The following is a 21,952-nucleotide window of genomic DNA, read 5'->3' on the forward strand; positions in this document are numbered from 1 at the left end:
AAACCTCTCCTTGAATACCTCCAGAGAGTTCAAACTAATTGACCTAATCCAGTATCATCACACGTGATTCAATTACCGGTAGCTCACTAATCATCAAACCCTTTATTAGCTGAATGGGTCTGCTTGATTAGTTGAATTAGGTCTGCTTAATTAGTTGGATCAAGTGTGCAGTACATGAATAGATCAAATACGTGAAACTGTCTGGGGGTTCTCAAAGACGGGTTAGGAAATACAGACATAAAGCAATTGCTTCTCTGTATTTGGCATATTGTGTATAGAGTAGGCTATTATGTCGGCCTATTCATACTGTCAGTGTGTATCCATTGAATGGACTGTTGGCTATTCTGCCTTTATAGACTTATTTGATGGAGTGATTGTGAGACCCAAACATTTTTGCAAATGCGTTTTTCCAACACTGACAAAATACATCTAGCTCTGGCTCTGTTTCTCTGTTTCTTTTTGTCTACATAATCACTACAACACAAGCAAATAGAGGATACGTCTAGGTTTAAGGAGAATAACTATGTAGTGCATGGATCAACTAGATTCAGCCGGGGGGCGATTTTCTTCTTGAGCAGATGGTCAGGGGGACAAATTGACTGCAGAGGCCCAAACAGATATAATACTTGACTAAAACAGTTGAGTTCAGGTGCATCCTGTTTCCATTCATCACCCTTAAGATGTTTCCACAGCTTGATTGGAGTGTACCTGTGGTAAATTCAATTCATTGAACATGATCTGGAAAAGCACACACCTGTCTAAATAAGGTCCCACAGTTGACAGTGCATGTTAGAGCAAAAACCAAGCCATGAGGTTGTAGATTTGTCCGTAGAGCTCCGAGACAGGATTGTGTCGAGACACAGATCTGGGGAAGGGTATCAAAACATTTCTTCAGCATTGAAGGTCCCCGAGAACACAGTTTGGCCAAACTGGCCGCCAGGCCAAACTGAGCAATCGGGGGAGAAGGACCTTGGTCAGGGAGGTGACCAATAACCCGATGGTCACTCTGACAAAGCTCCAGAGTTCCTCTGTGGAGATTGGAGAACTTTCCAGAAGGACAACCATCTCTTCAGAACTCCACCAATCAGTCCTTTATGGTAGAGCGGCCAGACGGAAGCCACTCCTCAGTAAAAGGCACATGTTAGCCCGCTTGTAGTTTGCCAAAAGACACCAAAAGGAATCTGACCATAAGAAACAAGATTATCTGGTCTGATTAAACCAAGATTGAACTCTTTGGCCTGAATGCCAAGCGTCTTGTCTGGAGAAAACATGGCACCATCCCTATGGTGAAACATGGTGGTGGCAGAATCATGCTGTGGGGATGTTTTTCAGCGGCAGGGAATGGGAGACTAGTCAGGATCGAGGGAAAGATGAACGAAGCAAACTACAGAGATCCTCGATGAAAACCTGCTCCAGAGCACTTAGGACCTCAGACTGGGGTGAAGATTCACCTTCCAACAGGACAACAACCTTAAGCACACAGCAAAGACAATGCATGTATGGCTTCAGGTGTTCTTGAGTGTCCAGAGCCCGGACTTAAACCCGATCTCTGGAGAGACCTGAAAATAGCTGTGCAGTGACGCCCCCCTCATCCAACCTGAAAGAACTTGAGAGGATCTGCAGAGAAGAATGGGAGAAACTCCCCAAATACAGATGTGCCAAGCTTGTAGCGTCATACCCAAGAAGACTGGAGGCTGTAGTCGCTGCCAAAGGTGCTTCTACAAAGTACTGAGTGAAGGGTCTGAATACTTATGTAAATGTGATATTTCAGTTTTGTGATTATGGTGTATTGTGCATAGATTAATTTAATTTTAGAAAAAGGCTGTAACGTAACAAAATGAGGAAAAAGTCAAGGGCTCTGAATACTTTCCGAAGGCAGCGTATATGGTTCCTTACCCTGAAAGTAGTCTATGGGCCAGGAGAGACTGTAATCCATGGCTCTGATTTCTTTAAACAGCCACTAACAACTTCAGACAACTTTAGCTAAGGCTAACCAAAAAAATCAGTTGGAGAGATGCAACAACCATTCAATGTTCAAAATGTCATAGTCCTAACTGAAAGGTGATTTGGCCCAGTTGTTGAACATTGCACTTGCACCCATCTCTCTCATAGATTTTTGGTTGGCAGTGGCTAAAATTAGCTGAATAGAATGTTAATAGAATCCATTATAATGAATTCAAACCATGGTTTACAGTCTTTCCTGGCAGATACATCTACTGACTAAGGTCTAAAATAGAGAACTTATCCTTTAATTCCCAATTAAACAACCTGTCTCAATCTGGAAGTACTGCAACCTTTGCACCTGGTGCAACCACTTAGTAAATCCAGACCATATGGATGGATAACGCTGATAACGTGTCATGTAAGGTTCCCCCCATCCAGTAGAGCTTACTGATGTGTACTGTAACATACAATGTATATAGGTGCAATCTGTAATTTGATTTCCAGTCAACAGCCCACTTGTTGTGTCTTAACAAATTGTTTGCAATTTCAACCTGTTCTATTTTCAAATCCTAGTGCCAAGAGTGGTAATTTACCTGTCATATGAGCTTTGAGGTTGGGGGGGGGTAGCAATATTTGAGTTGTGTCCTTAAAAACGTGTGCCAATTTCAGTATGTGCTGGTGAGGATATTTAAGACCAACCAAAAGCTGATTTTAGCAGTTGCCTATGGCATGGATTTTGACAGCGGAAGCGCAGCCTATCCAGCCGTGACGCACAGTGCCCATATGCACAGGGAACAAGAGAGATGTGCCTTTAATTGTTTAATTTGATTAAAAACCAAGCATAGCCTCCATTCCTCTCAATGAAGGCAGTTGATTTTGTCCTGCCCAAAGCATTCGCCAAGTAGTCAAGACTATCAATACAGGGTTTGGCTTGTGAGACTGCTTTGAAATAAACCTTAATCACCAAAGCTTTATTAAAATATCAAGTTTGGGAGCAGCAAAACAATTGTTGTACATTATTTTAGCCAGCTCCTGTTATTATTTTGGATGTTTGTCAAATGGAAGAAGAGATGGATAATAAAATAATCCAGTGACACTCCTATTTAGAAACATTTAAGTTATTTTCCTGTAACAATTGCTTGTTTTACGTTTAGTTTGATGCCTCTGGTGTCTTTCTTATCCTGACCATAAATTAGGCAAGTAGCCTATCCATTAAAGGTTTCTAAAGGGTCTACTCAAGGCTCTTGCCATCATGCTTTTGCATTATTCACATAGGAGGTGGCAATTTTTAGCATGTAAATCTTGGTGGGGCAAACAAACAAAAAAATGTGGGATGCATGCCAGCAACACAACAAAACACTAAACAATACTTTAATTGCACTATAACGGTGACAAACGGTGCCCACAAACTGTTAGGGCCTACATAAAGCTGTCCCAACAGCAGTCCCCACATCTTACGACTACTACACCTGACTATCAGAGGAGCCTTGTCTGGCAGCGAAACAGTTAATTCAGGCTCAATTACTTTAAAATAATATATATAGCTGATATGCCTGACTTGCTTTAAACAAATGTGGTTTCTACTGACAATTGAGATTTACAAACTATGGCATAAGGAGACGACAAGCGGACAGAGCAATCCGTAATTTCAATTAAGACATTAATGAGCGAGCTAGGACGGACGTAGTCAATATAGCTATTTGGTTAGAAATGTCCAGCGACATAAATCAGAACATGGGCCATTCTTACAGTGTTCTCCCTGTACACCAAGTCAGAACCGTAGGATAAATAAAGGGGGCATATAAGCAGACAATGAGAACTCTTACAATATTTGATTGCATTTCTCAAAAATAGGTTATAGGCTACATGTGCACCACCAGGTCAGAACAGTAGACGAAATTAAGAGGGATAAATAGACCAAATTATTAGGGTGAGGCACATGGGCTACTAACATCTTACTACACAATATACATTTAATGTTAGTTTCTTAGCTACAGAATACATATCTCCCTAGCATATTACATCATTGATGCAGCAGCATACAATACATTTTTGGACTCACCTTGCTGTGCTGTGCTCACATGAACAGGAAGGTGTCGCGGCGGTACTTCGTGGGCAAATTCTGTGATCAAAGTCTGGCATTCTTTAGATTTATGGTGCTTTCAAAACTGGGAACTTTGAAAAAAACAAGGTTGAATCATGATGACGTCATTGCTCTTCAGGTCGTAGCTCTAGAAAGAGGCTGGATTTACAATTCCGATTTGGATGACCGTTCAAAATGTATTTTCCCAGTCGGAGCTCGTTTATTCCCGACTTCCCAGTTGTCTTGAACTCACTGAAGTCAAGTTTTCGAGGTCTGAGTTAATATGTTTTGAGAGCGACACGAATCATGCTTCATTGACAGCATGGCCAATGTTGAATGTTTATCATTTTAAACTTGGAAAAGAGTCCCTTAATCCCAAATTTGAGACCACACAGCCACTGTCACGGATTCCTTCCAAACCACTCATTGTTAAATTTGCTATTTCCAACTTCTGTAATGTTTATGGCCAATGAGCAACATTTTATCTATAATTTCTCGTCATTATTTATCTTCATATAAAAAGGATTAAAAAGGATTGCTAGCTAATATATTTGATTTAACCAGCTAGGCAAGTTGAGAACAAGTTCTCATTTACAATTGCGACCTGGCCAAGATAAAGCAAAGCAGTTCGACACATACAACAACAAAGTTACACATGGAGTAAAACAAACATACAGTCAATAATACATTAGAAAAATAGGTCTATATACAATGTGAGCAAGTGAGGTGAGATAAGGGAGGTAAAGGCAAAAAAGGCCATGGTGGCGAAGTACAGTGCCTTGCGAAAGTATTCGGCCCCCTTGAACTTTGCGACCTTTTGCCACATTTCAGGCTTCAAACATAAAGATATAAAACTGTATTTTTGTGAAGAATCAACAAGTGGGACACAATCATGAAGTGGAACAACATTTATTGGATATTTCAAACTTTTTTAACAAATCAAAAACTGAAAAATTGGGCGTGCAAAATTATTCAGCCCCTTTACTTTCAGTGCAGCAAACTCTCTCCAGAAGTTCAGTGAGGATCTCTGAATGATCCAATGTTGACCTAAATGACTAATGATGATAAATACAATCCACCTGTGTGTAATCAAGTCTCCGTATAAATGCACCTGCACTGTGATAGTCTCAGAGGTCCGTTAAATGCGCAGAGAGCATCATGAAGAACAAGGAACACACCAGGCAGGTCCGAGATACTGTTGTGAAGAAGTTTAAAGCCGGATTTGGATACAAAAAGATTTCCCAAGCTTTAAACATCCCAAGGAGCACTGTGCAAGCGATAATATTGAAATGGAAGGAGTATCAGACCACTGCAAATCTACCAAGACCTGGCCGTCCCTCTAAACTTTCAGCTCATACAAGGAGAAGACTGATCAGAGATGCAGCCAAGAGGCCCATGATCACTCTGGATGAACTGCAGAGATATACAGCTGAGGTGGGAGACTCTGTCCATAGGACAACAATCAGTCGTATATTGCACAAATCTGGCCTTTATGGAAGAGTGGCAAGAAGAAAGCCATTTCTTAAAGATATCCATAAAAAGTGTCGTTTAAAGTTTGCCACAAGCCACCTGGGAGACACACCAAACATGTGGAAGAAGGTGCTCTGGTCAGATGAAACCAAAATTGAACTTTTTGGCAACAATGCAAAACGTTATGTTTGGCGTAAAAGCAACACAGCTGAACACACCATCCCCACTGTCAAACATGGTGGTGGCAGCATCATGGTTTGGGCCTGCTTTTCTTCTGCAGGGACAGGGAAGATGGTTAAAATTGATGGGAAGATGGATGGAGCCAAATACAGGACCATTCTGGAAGAAAACCTGATGGAGTCTGCAAAAGACCTGAGACTGGGACGGAGATTTGTCTTCCAACAAGACAATGATCCAAAACATAAAGCAAAATCTACAATGAATGGTTCAAAAATAAACATATCCAGGTGTTAGAATGGCCAAGTCAAAGTCCAGACCTGAATCCAATCGAGAATCTGTGGAAAGAACTGAAAACTGCTGTTCACAAATGCTCTCCATCCAACCTCACTGAGCTCGAGCTGTTTTGCAAGGAGGAATGGGAAAAAAATTCAGTCTCTCGATGTGCAAAACTGATAGAGACATACCCCAAGAGACTTACAGCTGTAATCGCAGCAAAAGGTGGCGCTACAAAGTATTAACTTAAGGGGGCTGAATAATTTTGCACGCCCAATTTTTCAGTTTTTGATTTGTTAAAAAAGTTTGAAATATCCAAAAAATGTCGTTCCACTTCATGATTGTGTCCCACTTGTTGTTGATTCTTCACAAAAAAATACAGTTTTATATCTTTATGTTTGAAGCCTGAAATGTGGCAAAAGGTCGCAAAGTTCAAGGTGGCCGAATACTTTCGCAAGGCACTGTACCTGCTGGAGCGCGTGCTACAGGTGCGTGCTGCTATGGTGACCAGCGAGCTGAGATAAGAGGGGACTTTACCTAGCAGGGTCTTGTAGTTGACCTGGAGCCAGTGGGCTTGGCGACGAGTATGAAGCGAGGGCCAGCCAACGAGAGCGTACAGGTCGCAGTGGTGGGTAGTATATGGGGCTTTGGTGACAAAACGGGTGGCACTGTGATAGACTGCACCCAATTTATTGAGTAGGGTATTGGAGGCTATTTTGTAAATGACATCGCCGAAGTCGAGGATTGGTAGGATGGTCAGTTTTACAAGGGTATGTTTGGCAGCATGAGTGAAGGATGCTTTGTTGTGAAATAGGAAGCCAATTCTAGATTTAACTTTGGATTGGAGATGTTTGATGTGAGCCTGGAAGGAGAGTTTACAGTCTAACCAGACACCTAGGTATTTGTAGTTGTTCACATATTCTAAGTCAGAGCCGTCCAAAGTAGTGATGTTGGACAGGCGGGCAGGTGCAGGCAGCGATCGGTAATGTTGACATGATCAGGCCAATCAAACTACTGTACATATAATGTGATTTGATGTCATTTTAGCTGTGGCCAATGACCTTGAGCCTTCTTGAATGGCCACTTCTGATGTAGCACCCAAGGGGCTAGAATTTTCGAAGTCTACCCTTAGACTTGGCAGTGACGTAGTGTCACCATGAGTGACCCACCACCACAGAAAGCATTGAGCTAGGCTGAAACACCTACATTTTGGAGCTGCCTTTCTCAAGAAAACAAACAAGAGACCATGTTTGTGTGCGGCTTTATTAACTGAATGAAATATATTATTTTTTTACATTGTTTTCCAACTGATATCTGACGTATTAATGCCAAAATAACATGCAAAACAGGCATTTTTTGCTGAAAATGTGAGTCTACCCCACCTGCCCTGAATGACGGGTCGCCACTGCACATAGGACAGTGCATACTCCATTCGGCTTGTATCCATCCCCATTTCCAAAGAGTGCGTCTTATCCAGTTACCAAAGACGCACTCCTCCAAACATATTCAAATTTTTCAGTCAAAAAACATCATTAACGGTAGGCTTAGCCTCGTTGAAGCCAATTACAACAATGTTGATTGTCAACACTTCAAACATATTGATCAAATGCTGGATGTTGCCATCACTCATTACTGTAACCTATGCTCTTTAATACATCTTAGTATAAATCCACAATGGACTAGGACAAGAATATTCCGTGTCCCCGGCCGAATTAGAGTTTATAACGGCGCAAAACCGTCAATAACTTACACAACCTGAGATAAATGCATGCAGTATGAAGCCAAGGAATGCCTTGATTGGCAAACCCTCATCATACCTACAACTTGTTTATTCATCAAAACCCAGCCATTTCATGCCACCGCCAGCTATTGCGCTCATAATTCCGGCTGTGAAAATAGAACAATTATTTCTGACACACCCGGGGCCTATAGCGCTACCGGCAGCACTAGGTTTATGTTAAGTTTGTTAAAATAGAACCCTACGTCTTAATTAACCCTCTGCTGTTTTGCATTCCAGGTGTGTCCAACGTGACCCTCTGGAATGACAGCATACTGTCCTACAGAGGCAATGAGAAGATCAGCCGCCACCTCAGCAGCATCCTCCTCAGTGTGCGAACCAGGCAAACGGACACCACGCTACTACATGCCGAGAAAGGCTCTGAGTTCCTCACAATCTCCCTCCAAGACTCTCGCCTGGTGCTGGAGCTACAGGCAGGCAGTGGCGAGGCCTCCCCCAAGCTGACTGTCCAGAGCCAAGGCCTTCTCAGCAACGGCCAGTGGCACACAGTGGAGATCTCCATGGAAGCTCCGGATCTACAGACCTCCAGGTGGATCATGGTCCTGGACGGGGGAAGAGAGGGAGGAGAGAAGGAGGTGTCTGAAGCCACCTCTGGGAGCCTGGACTTCCTCAGGGAGGGAGTGGACATCCTCTTGGGGGGTTTGGGGCCTGAGGCTGGGGGGAACCTGGCTGGATGTTTGGGCCCCGTCCAGATCGGTGGGCTCCCGCTGCCCTACTATGGTGACACCGACCTGAACCTTCCCAGGCCTCAAGAGGAGCAGTTTGTGAGGATCCCCGGTGTCGCCATCCCACGATATGGCTGCTGGGGAGCCAGTGTGTGCTCGCCCAACCCCTGTCTGAACCAGGGGGTATGTGAGGACCTCTTTGACCTCTCTCTCTGCAGGTGCCCGTCTGAGTGGATTGGGCCACAATGCCAGAATGATGCGAACACCTGCGCTGTCAAGCCCTGCGTACATGGAAACTGCACTGTCCTAGGGGAGGGTTACGTATGTGCATGTGAGCCAGGGTACGAAGGGGCCAGGTGTGATAAAGATGTGGATACGTGTGAGAACAACAAGTGCGGCCCAGGGGCCACCTGTCTCAGGGGCCTCCAAAACAACACCTGCCTCTGCCCTAGGAACATGACCGGGCCCCTCTGCAAGTGAGTCTCAAACACTCCCCATTTTGCCCTTAAACCCTAACCTATCTACAATCCCCATTCAGCTAACATAAGGCTAAACGCTAAGAGAACATGTCCAGAGACAAATATGCAAAGCACAACAAAACCATCCAAAGCTATGATTCAATTGTGTGTGTGACATATTACATAAAAGGGTGATGTGAACACAAAATGACCCTTAAAATCATTCTCTTTCAGTGAGAAAGTTCCAGAAGTCCCGTGGTACATTGAAAAGATACCGTAAGAAATTTTTAAGTTCTTTCAAGTCATTTGTAAAAAATAATCTTGTCTCAAGCCAATACAGGTTCACGCAGAGTGACTAGACACATCAACTGAGTCAACTAGATAACAATCCTGTTTGAACCATGATGCCAGCTATCAGACTCTTAACTGTCATATCTCATTCTTATACATTTGTGTCGCTCTACTCTAGATACCCCAACCTGCCCGCATCCATGTGTCCTGGCCACAGATGGAACTACAGCTGCTTCAACGGGGGGAATTGCTCTAAACTGGACAACACCTGTGATTGTCTGCCAGGTTTTATAGGGCAATGGTAAGCCATGGCTGTAAACAATAGTACATCTGTAGTAAACGCTTGCATCAATGAATCTTAATGAAGCCGAAGTGTAATTTAAATGTAATTCAAGCATTCTTGAAGATAAAGACAATCCTTGTCCTGAGCAGAGGATCCCAATTTCAATCTCCAAAACTCCCCCCAAAACTGTAACTGGCAAAAAAATACGAAAACGGTTCTTATATAGTTCATTGCACTAACCCCCTGTGACTTTAAACTGTGACTCCTTAAAGATGTGTCCCGTGGTTTGGTCAATGATTTTTCTTAAAATCCTAAATGACTGAGGAATGAACAGGGTCAACTATATCATGAGGACCCCATCTTCATTTCCTGATTGCATATAGTGTAACAAGACGAGACCTCATAGGGTCAGATAAGTTCTCTACTTGTGATAGATTTAAACAAACCATATTGATATCACCATGGTCAAAACCATAACCTGTCAACTCCATCTCCCTTGAAGATTAAGATAAAATATGAATTATCAACAGAATTAGCACTGGAGCATTATATAGTGGTATAAGTCAAACAAAAATAAGTTTGGAGATTTGCATTGCATACATTTGTATGACATATTTGGATAATCTAATATTAGAATTAAACAATCAAGGCCTTTAAACACATTTATTGTTGGACAATAAATGTGAAAATGAAATGCCTTTTATGGTGTCTGAAAGAGTTTACATAAATCCAGGTAGGTGCATTTTATAAAAACATTTTAATTGGGAGATTGTTACCTTACACAGTGGGATAGCTGATACTTCTGGTCTAATTGGTCTATTGCACCAATGTATATTAATAATAATAATCTTATTATTAAAATATAAAAGTAATAGAGTTATATTTCATGAAATCCCCCGTCTGCAACAGGTGTGAGGTAGACTTTGATGAGTGTGCGTCGTGTCCCTGTGAATACGGAGGCTACTGCCACAACCTCGTCAACAACTTCCGCTGTGATTGTGAGATCAACTTTACAGGTGACCAGTGCCAGATCGATGTCAATGATTTCTACCTGTATCTGGCCCTGCTGCTGTGGCAATACATGTTCCAGCTCACATCCTACCTCCTCTTGCACCTCGACGATGCCCCCGAGATTGATTGGGTACACCAGCTGATGGACGGCAACTAAGGGCCCATTGGGAGCCAACATGTGCTACGAAGAGTTGATTGAGTTTTCTGGGTAGATGTTACCCCCACCTCCTAGACACAGTTCTAGGATCAGTACACCCTTCCCAAATCCTTACCTTCACCATTAAGGGGTACATAGAAATCCTATCCTCAGTATTTCCTGGGGCATCCCACTCCCAATTAGCTAATCTGGACAATTTAGAGGTGAAGTGATACTGTACATATTTCTGTACTGTATGGTGTATCAACATGGCTTGCGTTAAACAAGTCAGCCAAAGAAGGTGACGTGATTAGAACAGATTAAAGTTAACGCTTCTAATTAAGTGACCTGCAGCTCTTCCTATTACCATAGAGTATGCTCATTTTAATGTCTATATCCATCCAGATCTGACTTTCATACTGAAAGCCCATCATGGTAGAAGGCTGTTTTTCTGTGCCTTACAACAAGAAAATATTTGTGGGAACAATGTTTTTTCTAAAGGTGTTTATGTTTTCTAATTTAAGAAGATGAATGTTAATAGAACCCCATTTGTTTGTTTGTTTGTTTGTTTGTTTGTTTGTATGTATGCATGCATGCATGGATGTATAACTTGTGTATATATTTTGTACATACTGTACCTATTCTTTTGAGTTGCGCGCCGGTAAAACAGTGAGAACATCTATAGTTGTGAAATGTTGTTACTAGCAGGTCATTTATAATAAGAAACAGAATATTTGACACAAAAGCAGAAAGCTATAATCCCAATATGTACTGTACATACATAATATGTAAAGGTGAAAATATGCATAATAATAATAAAAAATAATAAATAATAATAATAATTAAAAAAACTGAAACCATATCATGACCAATACTTGGCATCTATAAGGTCTTATTTATGCATACATGTAAGCAATGACATGAGAAATATATATATTAGCACTGAGTGAATCTAAATCAAACTTTTATGTTTATGTTACTTAATAATATTACTCTGTACATACTTTCCATTTGTATTATTTATTTATTCAGGAAAACCCCATTGAGACCATGGTTTCATTCCAGAGGGTGCCCTGATCACAGTAACCAGTACAATGTATAAATAAAACACCAATCAATACAAAATACCACATTTATGAAAAACAGCTACAGTCCTCAGCTACTACTTTCTCAATTAACACCATAAACTGTCTGAGCAGCACCAGAAAATCTAACTGTAACGAGTTTTGCAAATTGTTCCTGCAGTGAGGCTAAAAACGGATTTGCCTAAATCGGTGGAGACCCGAGGAACCTCAAATGTTAACCAACCCTGTGAACGGGTTTGGCAACTCATGTTTTTATACTTCTTCAACGAAGTTAGGAAAGCCATAGGCTTGTGTAGTAGAGCTTTGTAAACAAAAAGGGAATAGTGACAATGGAAAATTACTTTGTAAACATTTTCGGGTTACTTCCTTGCAATTCCGATAAAAAAAATGTAATCGAGTTATTAAAGAACAAATCTCAGGAATTGCTGTGATTCATTTCTATTAATTGCAAATCCTGAATTTGAACAAATTTGCACACAGGTTTTCATACAAAAACAAAACAATATTGACATCCTGATTTTGTCTAAAGTAATGGTTAGCAAAATTAGGTCAATTGAGAAAGCACACTTTCTTTAACCTCAATATAAACTTGTTTTTACATTGGATTGTTGTTTTTATCTGTGTAGATTATGTATTTTGGATGTTTTCAGTGTATTTTAAAAGGCTTTCAGACAATGTGATTAATTACGATAAAAATAAAACGAGTGGACTAAAATTACAAAAAGTTAACTGATCAACTCTGACAGCCCTGATAATAACATATTCCATTTAGCAGTCACTTTTATCCAAAGCAATTTACAGTCAGTCATGCCAATTTACATTTCCTAATGGGTGACCTCAGAGGGAATCAATCGCACGATCCTGGCATTGCAAGCGCCAAGCTCTACCTCTACCAACTGAGCCACACAGAACCACATATTGTGATACCTTAACCAGCCTTCTCCTCAAGAATTCATATGTCAGGTGTTTAAATCACATTTTTTGATTTGATGTCTCCTAAAATAAATCATTTAAATTTGTATATTGACTTGTTTCAACAAGGAAAGTGGTCTGAGGCAGTCATAGAATTCAAGAACAAATTTCTGATGAGAAAGAATGATGAATGGCAAAATGTTTTGTCAATTTATTTTACGGCCACTACAAGCACCAATCTGTCTGTTTTGTAATATCGTACCAATGTATATGCATAATAATATTATTGACATAATATTAAATTAATTCATATTTAATGTTCTTATTTAATTAATAAAATAACAATGTATTTAATTAAATTCCCTGTCTGTAACAGGTGTGAGGTAGACTTCGACGAGTGTTTGTTAAACCCCTGTGATAACGGAGGCTACTGCCAAAACCTCCCCAATGGCTTCCACTGTGAGTGTGGGATCAACTTCTCAGGCGACCAGTGCACGATTGATTGCAATGACTTCTACTTGTACCTGGGCCTGGTGCAGTTGCAATTCATGCTCCAGCTCATTTCCTACCTCATCCTGCACATTGATGATGGCCCAGAGATAGACTGGGAACACCAGCAGATGGACAACGACGAGGAGCCCATTGGGGCCAACATGGATGACTGAGGGGCTAATGGAGCCAACATGGATGACTAGGGGCCATTGGGAGTCAACATGGACATCTAGGGGCCATTGAGAACCAACATGAATGACTAGGGCCATTGAGCGCAAACATGGACAGACTGAGGGGCTAATGGAACCAACATGGATGACTAGGGCCAATTGGGAGTCAACATGGACAACTAAGGGCCATTGAGAACCAACATGGATGACTAGGGGCCATTGGGTGTCAACATGTGCTATGACGAGTTGATTGAAAGTTTTGCGTAGATGTTGCCCACACCTCTTAGACACAGGTCTAGGATCAGTATACCCTCCCCATATCCTTACCTTCACCATTAGGGGGTGGAATGGAAAAACAGACCTCAGATCACATCTAGGGGCATTCCATCCCCTTTTAAAAATGTCACCTAAAATGACACACCCAAATCTAACTGCCTGTAGCTCAGGCCCTGGAGCAAGGATATGCATATTCTTGGTACCATTTGAAAAGGACACACTTTGAAGTTTGTGGAAATGTGAAAGGCATGTAGCAGAATATAACACATTAGATCTGGTAAAAGATAATACAAAGACAAAAACTGTACTTTTGTCATCTTTGAAACGCAAGAGAAAGGCCCTAATGTATTATGATTTTGGCAACTAGGTGGCAGCCGAGTGTGTGCGCGCGCGCACAAGGTTTTAGACTGATCCAATGAACCATTGCATTTCTGTTCAAACTGTTGTATTAAGACTGCCCAAATGTGCCTAATTTGTTTATTAATAACATTTCATGTTCAAAATTGTGCACTCTCCTCAAACAATAGCATGGTATTCTTTCACTGTAATACAGTGCCTTGCGAAAGTATTCGGCCCCCTTTGCAAGGAGGAATGGGAAAAAATTTCAGTCTCTCGATTTGCAAAACTGATAGAGACATACTCCAAGCGACTTACAGCTGTAATCGCAGCAAAAGGTGGCGCTACAAAGTATTAACTTAAGGGGGCTGAATAATTTTGCACGCCCAATTTTTCAGTTTTTGATTTGTTAAAAAAGTTTGAAATATCCAATAAATGTCGTTCCACTTCATGATTGTGTCCCACTTGTTGTTGATTCTTCACAAAAAAATACTGTTTTATATCTTTATGTTTGAAGCCTGAAATGTGGCAAAAGGTCGCAAAGTTCAAGGGGGCCGAATACTTTCGCAAGGCACTGTAGCTACTGTAAATTGGACAAGAATTTAAGCTTTCTGCCAATATCAGATATGTCTATGTCCTGAGAAATGTTCTTGTTATTTATAAACTCATGCTAATCGTATTAGCCTACATTGGCTCAACCGTCCCGTGGAAGGGACACCTATCCCGAATAAGTTTAAGTTAATGTGGACGATTAAGAGTAAAGGGACACAGTACATATTTCAGTACTATGTATATCAGAGTCAGCCAAGGAAGGCCAAGTTAACTTTCATCTGTTCTAAATAGAATGACATGCAGCTCTTCCTACTACAATACAGTATTACAAGAGAAAGATCAGTATTTTGACAATTAGTTGTAAATGTTGTAGTTGTAAATGAGAACTTGTTCTCAACTGGCCTACCTGGTTAAATAAAGGTGAAATACATTTTTTTTTTAAATGTACAACTTAATGTTAGATTGTTCCTCACCCTGAAAGTGACCATAAATTACAGTTTCTCCTGGCCCATAAACTACTTTCAGGGTGAGGAACCATCTAACATTAAGTTGTAAAATACTGAACTTCCCCTTTATTGTCTATAGCCATATAGACCAGATTTTCATACTGAAACTCCCACATGGTAGAAGGCTGTTTTTGTGCCTTACAATCTGAATACATTTTCACTGAACTTTTTCCAAAGGTATTGCATGTTTTTTGTTGTTGTAATGAAGCAGAATGTTGATATAAACCCCATTTGATATTTATGTATAGCTTGTGCATTTATTGCGTATATACTAGGGGTGTCAAACGATAATTGTATCAATTAGAATTAATTGCACGATTTACTGTAATTATTAGCGATTAATTGCTCATTCTGAATTTGCATAAATTAAGCTGTAATTTCAGATTTTTCATACAAAGAAATACTACGAGAATATTGATGTCTTGATTTTACTTCAAAGTTAGCAAAATCAGGTAAATTGAGAAAGCGCACTTTCGTAAAGGCCCAGTGCAGTCAAAAATGAGATTAACTCCACCACTACCACATATCTACAGTACTAGATCCATGGGTATCTATAGTGTGTATGTTATTGTGTGTGTGTGTTTATGCATGTCTGTGCCAATGTTTGTGTTGCTTCACAGTCCAGTCAAGGTGCGACAAAACTATGGCCTGTAGGACCTGCCCTGTTGATAGTGTTGTTAAGGCAGAGCATCGCTTTATTATAGACTTACTTCTCCCCATCTTAGCTACTACTGCATCAATATGTTTTTACCATGACAGTTTACAATCTAGGGTTACTCCAAGCAGTTTAGTCATCTCAATTTGCTCAATTTCCACATAATTTATTACAAGATTTGGTTGAGGTTTAGGGTTTAGTGAGTGTTTTGTTCCAAATATAATGCTTTTAGTTTTAGAAATATTTAGGGCTAACTTATTCCTTGCCACCCACTCAAACTAACTGCAGCTCTTTGTTGAGTGTTGCAGTCATTTCAGTCGCTGTTGTAGCTGACGTGTATAGTGTTGTGTCATCCGCATACAGTCACTCTGGCTTTACTCAGTAAAAATTGAAAAAAGTAAGGGGCCTAAACAGCTACTCTGGGGAATTCCTGATTCAACTGGATTATATTTGAGAGGCAAGACCATTCATTGCATTTAGAAAGTATTTTTCTACATTTTCTTATGTTACAGCCCTATTCTAAAATTGGTTAAATAAAAAATGTTCCCTAATCAATCTACACATAATAACAAAGTGAAAACAGGTTTAGAAATGTTTGCTAATTTATTAAAAACAAATAACATAAATACCTTATTCACATAAGAACTCAGAACCTTTGCTATGAGACTTGAAATTTAGATCAGATGCATCCTGTTTCCATTGACCATCCTTGAGATGTTTCTACAACTTGACTAGAGTCCACCTGTAGTAAATTCAATTGATTGGACATGATTTGGAAAGGCACACACCTGTCGGTCTATATAAGATCCCACAGTTGACAGTGCACATCAGAGCAAAAACCAAGACATGAGGCCGAAGGAATTGTCTGTAGAGCTCTGAGACAGGATTGTCTCAAGGCACAGATCTGGGGAAGGTTACCAACAAATGTCTGCAGCATTGAAGGTCCCCAAGAACACAGTGGCCTCTATCATTCTTAAATAGAAGAAGTTTGGAACCACCAAGACTCTTCCTAGAGATGGGCTCTCGGACAAACTGAGCAATCGGTGTAGAAGGGCCTTGGTCAGGGAGGTGACCAAGAACCCAACGGTCACTGATAGAGCTCCAGAGTTCCTCTGTGGAGATGGGAGAACCTTCCAGAAGGACAACCATCTCTGCAGCACTCCACCAATAAGGCCACTCTTCAGTAAAAGGCACATGACAGCCCACTTGGAGTTTGCCAAAAGGCACCTAAAGACTCTCGGAACATGAGAAACAAGATTCTCTGATATGATGAAACCAAGATTAAACTCTTTGGCCTGAATGCCAGAGGTCATGTCTGGAGCAGACCTGGCACCATTCCTACACTGAAGCATGGTGGTGGCAGCAGCATCATGCTGTGGGGAGGTTTTTTAGTGGCAGGGAATGGGAGACTAGTCAGGATGAACGGAGCAAAGTACAGAGAGATCCTTCATAAAAACCTAGAACAGGAAAATGATCCTAAGCACACAACCAAGACAAAGCAGGAATGGCTTCGGGACAAGTCTCTGAATGTCCTTGAGTGGCCCACCCAGAGCCCGGACTTGAACCCAACCGAACATCTCTGGAGATACCTGAAAATAGCTTTGCAGTGACACTCCCCAATCAACCTGACAGAGCTTGAGAGGATCTGCAGAGAAGAATGGGAGAAACTCCCCAAATACAGGTGTGCCAAGCTTGTAGCATCATACCCAAGACTCGTGGCTCTAATCGCTGCCAAAGGTTCAACAAACTACTGAGTAAAAGGTCTGAATACTTATGTAAATGTGATATTTCCAGTTTTTTTTTATAGAAATTTGCAAATATTTCTTGAATTGTCATTATGGGATATTGTGTGTCGATTGATGGGGGAGGGGGAACGACGTAGCGTAACAAAATGTGGAAAGAAGTGGTCTGAATACTTTCCGAATGGACTGTATATTGTGTTCCTTAAAGTTATTGAAAAGAGCAGAAACTCTGAACTATAGTAAATAGATGCCAATACTAACTACTTACAGGTTATTGAAAATGTGCTGTTTTAGTATTTCTCCAGTATGTTTCATCAAAGAAAAAGCCTCCACTTCTATCTCAAAGATAATAAAACACAAGAGTAAATTATTAAGGTCCGCAAAAACACTACAGTAAATAATACAGTATACCATAATCTGTACTATAAACATGATTTATACTATAGTTAACTGTAAATACAACAGTATACTACAGTAAATATTACAGTATTAAAGTCCACAAAAAGCTACAGTGAATACTACAGTGAAGTCCACAAAAACACTACAGTGAATGCTATATTATACTACAATCATGTCCGTAAAAACCTAGCAAGATTCTTGCTTGAGAAATTACCCTTTGCTAAGAAGCCATTTTGTTTCTTTATGATAATTGTAATTGAAAACAATTACAGTAAGGTACTTAAAGTGTTACCCAGAAATGATTTGATATTGCGATTAAAAATGGCTGCATTGGACCTTTAAACTCAAAGTCAACTTGTTTTTACATTGCATTGCTGGTTTTAGCTGTATATATTATGTATTTGGGTGCACTAAAATTACAGAAACCCTAATGATTAACTCTGATAGCCCTAGTATATACACATAATTTTTTATCAAAGATGGTACAAAAAAAGAGCTTGTTTTTATTCTTTGTATTATCTTTTACCAGATCTAAAATGTTATATTCTGCAACATTGATTTAACATTTCCACAAACTTCAAAGTGTTTCCTTTCAAATGGTATCAAGAATATGCACATCCTTGCTTCAGGTCCTGAGCTACAGGCAGTTAGATTTGGATATGTTATTTTAGGTGAAAAATTGAAAAAAAGGGGTGGATACTTAAGAGGTTTTAAGACATGTTTTTACTAGCAGATACTATATAATACTGTATATTCTACAAAATCCATTATCACACCATAAAATATGCACAATAAACTAAATCGATAATTTTTCAATTAATGTTTATGCTACTCTAATATTATTGTGTACGTATACGTAATAAATACAATACAGGAACTGGAAAATAACTTTTATTGGATTGCTTAAAGTAATGTGCCAAATACAACAAATGTATAAAATATTTGTTTTAATTACTGGAGAAATCCTTAAATCAATCAAGATAAGCGCAACATCAGCTGTTGAGAAGAACGCAACAGCATGTCAATATTTAGAAATGTTTTATCATATCATTATGATTAGAAACTGGCTGGTTCGTGCCCTGAATGCTGATTGGCTGACAGCTGTGGTATATCAGACCGTAAACCACAGGTTTGACTTCTCAGGTTTTTACTTCTCTAATTACGTTGGTAAACAGTTTATAATAGCAATAAGGCACCTCTGGTGTTTGTGATATATGGCCAATATACCATGGCTAAGGGCTGTGTCCAGGCAATCAACATTGTGTTGTGTATAACAGCCCTCAGCCGTAGTATATTGGCCATATACCACACCCCCGCGGACCTTATTGCTACCATAACTATCCCTCTCCTAAATGAAGATTTGAGCTCATTTTTATTTGTAAATTGACTCATACTCAAAAACACAAATTGGGAATATACAAAATGTTGGTCAATTTACGCTCACCTCACAATATAATCACAAATCTGTGCATTCGCATGTTTAGTAAACGACAGCCAATATCTGTGTCTTGTAATATTGTACCAAAGTATTTGAATAACAAAATGTATTTATTTATATAAAATATTGATATTATTTACTTCATGAAATACTATACTTAAAAAAAATCCCCCTTCTGTACAGGTGTGAGTTAGACTTCGATGAGTGCTCATCAGGCCCCTGTGATAACAGAGGCTACTGCCATAACCTCCCCAATGGCTTCCACTGTGACTGTGAGAGCAACTTCTCAGGCAACCAATGCACAGTCGACTGCAGCGAGTTCTACTTGTACCTGGCCCTGGTGCTGTGGCAATACATCTTCCAGTTCATTTCCTACATAATCCTGCGCCTTGATGAGGATGGCCAGGAGATCGACCAGGAACACCAGCAGATAGGGGCCAACATGGACGATTAGGGTCTATTGGAGCCAACATGTATGACAAGAGGCAATAACAAAATTAAAATAAATAATATACGTATATACAGTACCAGTCAAAAGTTTGTACACACCTACCCATTCAAGGGCTTTTATTTTTACTATTTTCTACATTGCAGAATAATAGTGAAGACATCACACATACAGAATCAAAAAATGTATTTTTTATTTGAGATTCTTCAAAGTAGCCACCCTTTGCATTGATGACAGCTTTGAACACTCTTGGCATTCTCTCAACCAGCTTCATTAGGTAGTTACATGGAATGCATTTCAATTAACAGGTGTGCCATGTTAAAAGTTAATTGTGGATTTGGTGTACTTCACAAAATAGATGGCATCATGAGGCAACAGAATTATGTGGATATATTGAAGCAACATCTCAAGACATCAATCGGGAAGTTAAAGCTTGGTCGCAAATGGGTCTTCCAAATGGACAATGACCCCAAGCATACTTCCAAAGTTGTGGCAAAATGGCTTAAGGACAACAAAGTCAAGGTATTGGAGTGGCCATCACAAAGCCCTGACCTCAATCCTATAGAAAATGTGTGGGCAGAACTGAAAAAGCGTGTCTGAGCAAGGATGCCTACAAACCTGGCTCAGTTACACCAGCTCTGTCAGGAGGAATGGTACAAAATTCACCCAATTTATTGTGGCAAGCTTGTGGAAGGCTACCCGTAACGTTTGACCCAAGTTAAACAATTGAAAGGCAATGCTACCAAATAAGAATTGAGTGCATGTAAACTTCTGACCCACTGGGAATGTGATGACAGAAATAAAATCTGAAATAAATCATTCTCTCTACTATTATTCTGACATTTCACATTCTTAAAATAAAGTGGTGATCTTAACTGACCTAAAACAGGGAATTTTTACTAGGATTAAATTTCAGGAATTGTGAAAAACTGAGTTTAAATGTATTCGGTTAAGGTGTACATCTTCAACTGTACTACCCTGTCTTGTCACAACACAACTGATTGGCAGTAAGGAGGAAAACCGACTTCAACTGTATATTCAGTTCTCTCATCAATAGCTATTGAACCAAGCATGGCATGAAAATGGTACATTCTGAATCAGGGGAGGATGGAGAACAATCAAAAAGTCCCCCCCAAAAAAGTGTGGATTGTTCTCCATCCTCACCTAACTCCATTTAATTTACCCTTACAGGACAATCTGGGAATTCAGGCACATGTTCACCAGCATATGACCTCAACTGGCATTCAATACTCTTCCCATCTGCATACACTTGCCACATGACCAAATATTTTGCAATTATTACACTGAGGGGATTTGGGCACGAAGGATCTCATAAAGCAGAACGTTACATGAGAAGGTAGAGACTCTTCATCAAAGTATGGATGAAGTGAATTTCCCCAACCACTCCTCCCACTTTTTCAAGTATTTCGGTCTCTTTCTGTGACCAAGTTTACATGCACACCGTATTCCAGATATTAGCTCATACACCGTTTAAGGTCTTATTCGGGATACGCTTTTCACATGCACCTTTGATATTCCACTCACGATTATCTCCCTGTACCATGAATAAACAGAATATTCCTCATTTAAATTCATATGGGTTAAATGGAATAGTAACTGAAATAGACACTGACACTGACTGTAGGCCTATAACTTCTCACATGTAGCCTAATATAATATTAAATGCTGCAGAATTATGCATTTCTTGAACATTTGTTGTATAATTGAACTTCATTTTGTCTAGGGACCAGGAAATTATGACTTCTTTTTTTCATCTCTTGAGAAAATGCAAATGTGCATGTAATGTGTTATCTTTGACACTTATGCAAGCAGACAGTATTTCAACCACAAAATGTGCACCCAAGACAAACTGAAGTCTTAACAGAAACGTGTTTAATCGTTTTATCAGATTTTCATTTCTTTAAAACCTGTCAAATTTGATGACATTTGGACATTTTGCACAGGAACAATCTTTCCACTGTTTTGGAGTTATTCAGTTTTCTCCCCAGTCCCTAAACGAAACAGACAACTTTACCAACGTTAACTAGATTATGAATGCATTAATTCTACCGATGTAAGACATTCTTGTGAGCACTACTTTACTTACTAGAACTATAGTTGACAAACAAATGGCCTAATAAATGTCGGAAATTATAAGCAGAAACATATCTAAATTAGGGGTGAAAGTAGCCTAAGCCAGTTGGCTATAAGGTCCAATAAAGTGTATAGGCAAAATAAGTTATGGAATTACTATGGTGGCTCGAAATGTGCAGGTATATCCTACTTTTTAACGTGATTGGTTTGAGATTCCGATGAAAACACCATCACGTGAAACTGAGTATGCCAGAC

The 21,952-nt window shown here is 39.9% G+C and overlaps 1 protein-coding gene across 1 annotated transcript in view; it reads left to right on the top strand.

The window, feature by feature from the left end:
- The window catches only part of LOC110530928 (protein crumbs homolog 1-like), a 31,166-nt gene extending 17,912 nt beyond the window's left edge, over positions 1 to 13,254 (top strand). The window contains exons 5-8 of the mRNA XM_090183052.1: positions 7,968 to 8,889; positions 9,106 to 9,147; positions 9,341 to 9,463; positions 12,966 to 13,254. Of these exons, the coding sequence (XP_090039178.1) occupies positions 7,968 to 8,889; positions 9,106 to 9,147; positions 9,341 to 9,463; positions 12,966 to 13,254 (1,376 nt within the window). The remainder of the gene's footprint in view (positions 1 to 7,967; positions 8,890 to 9,105; positions 9,148 to 9,340; positions 9,464 to 12,965) is intronic.
- Positions 13,255 to 21,952: the final 8,698 nt, after the last annotated feature.

The sequence above is a fragment of the Oncorhynchus mykiss genome, chromosome 8, assembly GCF_057628025.1.
Source record: "Oncorhynchus mykiss isolate SJ-2025 chromosome 8, ASM5762802v1, whole genome shotgun sequence".
NCBI classification, from domain to species: Eukaryota; Metazoa; Chordata; class Actinopteri; order Salmoniformes; family Salmonidae; genus Oncorhynchus; species Oncorhynchus mykiss.